The sequence below is a fragment of the Mesitornis unicolor genome, unplaced genomic scaffold (genome assembly GCF_000695765.1).
Source record: "Mesitornis unicolor isolate BGI_N332 unplaced genomic scaffold, ASM69576v1 scaffold15218, whole genome shotgun sequence".
Taxonomy (NCBI): Eukaryota; Metazoa; Chordata; class Aves; order Mesitornithiformes; family Mesitornithidae; genus Mesitornis; species Mesitornis unicolor.
The window spans coordinates 27,104-29,695 of NW_010201265.1; the positions used below are offsets into that span (position 1 = coordinate 27,104).

General features: G+C 41.8%; 1 protein-coding gene across 1 annotated transcript in view; it reads right to left on the bottom strand.

Annotated features, from left to right (window-relative positions):
• The window catches only part of LOC104545003 (beta-adrenergic receptor kinase 2), a gene marked incomplete at its 5' end in the record, with an annotated part of 26,663 nt that extends 24,314 nt beyond the window's left edge, over positions 1–2,349 (bottom strand). The window contains one exon of the mRNA XM_010190020.1: positions 2,276–2,349. Within this exon, the coding sequence (XP_010188322.1) occupies positions 2,276–2,349 (74 nt within the window). The remainder of the gene's footprint in view (positions 1–2,275) is intronic.
• Between the last annotated feature and the right edge of the window lie 243 nt (positions 2,350–2,592).

A 2,592-nucleotide genomic window follows, 5' to 3' on the forward strand; every position in this document is an offset into this window, starting at 1 on the left:
CACAGGAGATCTTTAGGGAAAGGCCTTGGTTCTGACTTGCTGGACCATCCCAGTCCCAGGGCCCAAGGAGGTGTACGCGTGCAGCCCTGCTCTGGATTCCCAAATCTCTATTTCACGATTATATTTTAATTTCTTCATCAAGAGGCTGCTCCATTGCAGGATGAGCTGCACCGGACAGCTCTGGGACAGGTCAATTCGGATCAATATCTGCGAAGGTGGGACACCATAATTAAACTCCATATTTTTCTCTCTGTAGCCCTCTTGTTTGCTGACTCTGATAAGGCAACGGCTCCACCAGGATTTGCCATCTGTGACTACTTCCCCCTCGGTACCAATGTATAATTAAAACGATCCGAAACATCTTTGCCAAAGAAACATTTTTTTTAATTAATGCAACGCCGCCAAGTAATTAGCAGTAAGGAGAAAGCCTGCTGCACATCGCATTGTCTTACTTCAACCCTTCACTATTTCTATTTTAAAGCACCCAACTCCGCACCAGGTGAGGGTCTGTGCCCCCTGCCCTTACAGGGGGCTTTTGAACCAAAGTCCCTTTATTTTCCAGAGGTCTGGAGAAAGGGACAGCGGGTGACAAAGTTCTTTTCAAGGACCTAGAAGTTCTTTTTCTTCAATATTTTTTGGAAACCGACGTGGATGAATCACTCATCTGGTTAAATGCGCGATCGTGACTGAAGCTGCGGCAACACGAAATCCCTGGAGTACGGAGCCCTTCTACATCAAGCGATGTACTCTAATTACTCTCCATGTAATAAATGCAGTAAGTAAATCAAAGAGATATATATATACATAAAAAAGGAAGAGCTTCTGAATCGGGTACGTCACGGAAGAAAACGCAATGAACCTCTCTTTAAATACCTTTAATGGGATTTTTCTGAAAAGAACGTGACAAAGCGTTGAAATTTTTTTTAGGCGACACTTTGCTAATAACCTAAAAATACAATTGCGAATTGTTTCAGGGATAAAGAGGCAGCTAAAAATATCTTGCTAAACAATCTGCTACACCGTGCCTTTTGGGTTACTTCTGACAGCGATACCTTCCGTATATAAAGAGATTGAAACGGTAGAGGAAGATTCTTCTTTCTTGACAGCGAGTGTCTAATTTGAGCAGGGGAACTGTGCATCGCTGAGATAAATCTCCATTTATCTCCAAACTGATACCAGCTGAGCCTATTCTGTGCTGCTACCCCCCAGCAAGAGCAATTTTAAATCACCAGCTTAGGAGTAATCCAGACACAAGGTTATCCCAGGCTGCGTTTCTAATTAACACCGAGCAGTACAGGTTGCCTTTTCAAAGCACGCACGCCTCTTTTAACCAAAACCAGCACCTACAATAGGATTAACAGCAGGTTTATATTTAGAGCATCACAAAAGGCCCTGGTTTTGCTTGCAGGCCTTTGGGAAAGAAGGAATCACTGTTGAAATGCCACTGAGAGCTGGCAAATGTTGCTTTAATTTCATCTCTGTTTCGTAGCAGAACTAAGATTTATCCTCATCTTCACGGGTGAAACCAAAAGCTCATCCCATTTCTCAAGAACATAACTTCACCTATCAGAGATATTTAACAAGTAGAGACTGCAATGAACCCAATTTCAACTCAATCCTAATGAATATTTCATATGAACCACGGTCATGAACGTACCTTATGAGAGAAAACATTAGCAAACCTCAAGATATTTTAATATCTGTTAGTATTCTTCCCCTTTCCCTCATTCTCTCAGTATTTTCCAGGTTATTTTTTGACACAAGAATGTGGTGAATGAACATTTGATGAAGTGGCTGCTCAGGTAACTTTCTTCCATTGCTTTGTTTTCAAGGTATCACGCCCTAAAACCAAACACACTGAACTTTCGGAGGACAAAACTTGTAACAGCAGCTTTTAAAAGGCTTTGTTCAATAAAAGACACAGTTTTAGTATAGGCCAACAAAAGCTCTGTTAGAAGCTGAGCTAAGCAGTTTAGTCCTGTAAATATTCCATTTTCTAAATCCTAAGTATTCGCGCAGTAAGAGGGCAAAAGAATCATTCACGCTACTCATAACATAAGCTGTAGGAGTGCTGTACCCAATTACCAACTTGATTAAATAGTTATACTGCTGTTTTTAAATGTTGAACTTGTTTAAAGTAAAATACAACATTTCTCTCATCAACCAACCATTCCACTATGGAGCTGAAAGGACCCAAAAGGACACACGGCCTCGCACGTCCCCTTCCCTATGAGCACCCCTCCTCAGCCCCAAAACTCCGCTGACAGCCGCTTACCTCTTCATAAAACTTCAGTTGAGGGACAGCTTCATCGATCTCATTCATGCAATAGTCTTTAAAGAGCAAAAATCCTGGAAAGAAAGAAAAGAGGGGAAAAAATATTTCAGAAAACGAATGTATCATTACTACAATAACTTGTAAAAAAAGGATACAGAGCCCAAATACAGGGATTGCACAAACCTGTGTGAGCAGCCCCAGTGCAGCAGCACTGACTGCAAGCGGCTCCGCTCATCCCAAACAGAAAAGGATCACAAACTCCACTCACCTCCCATAGGCACCTTAAGTATATTCCCATTTCTACCCGCTGAGAATTT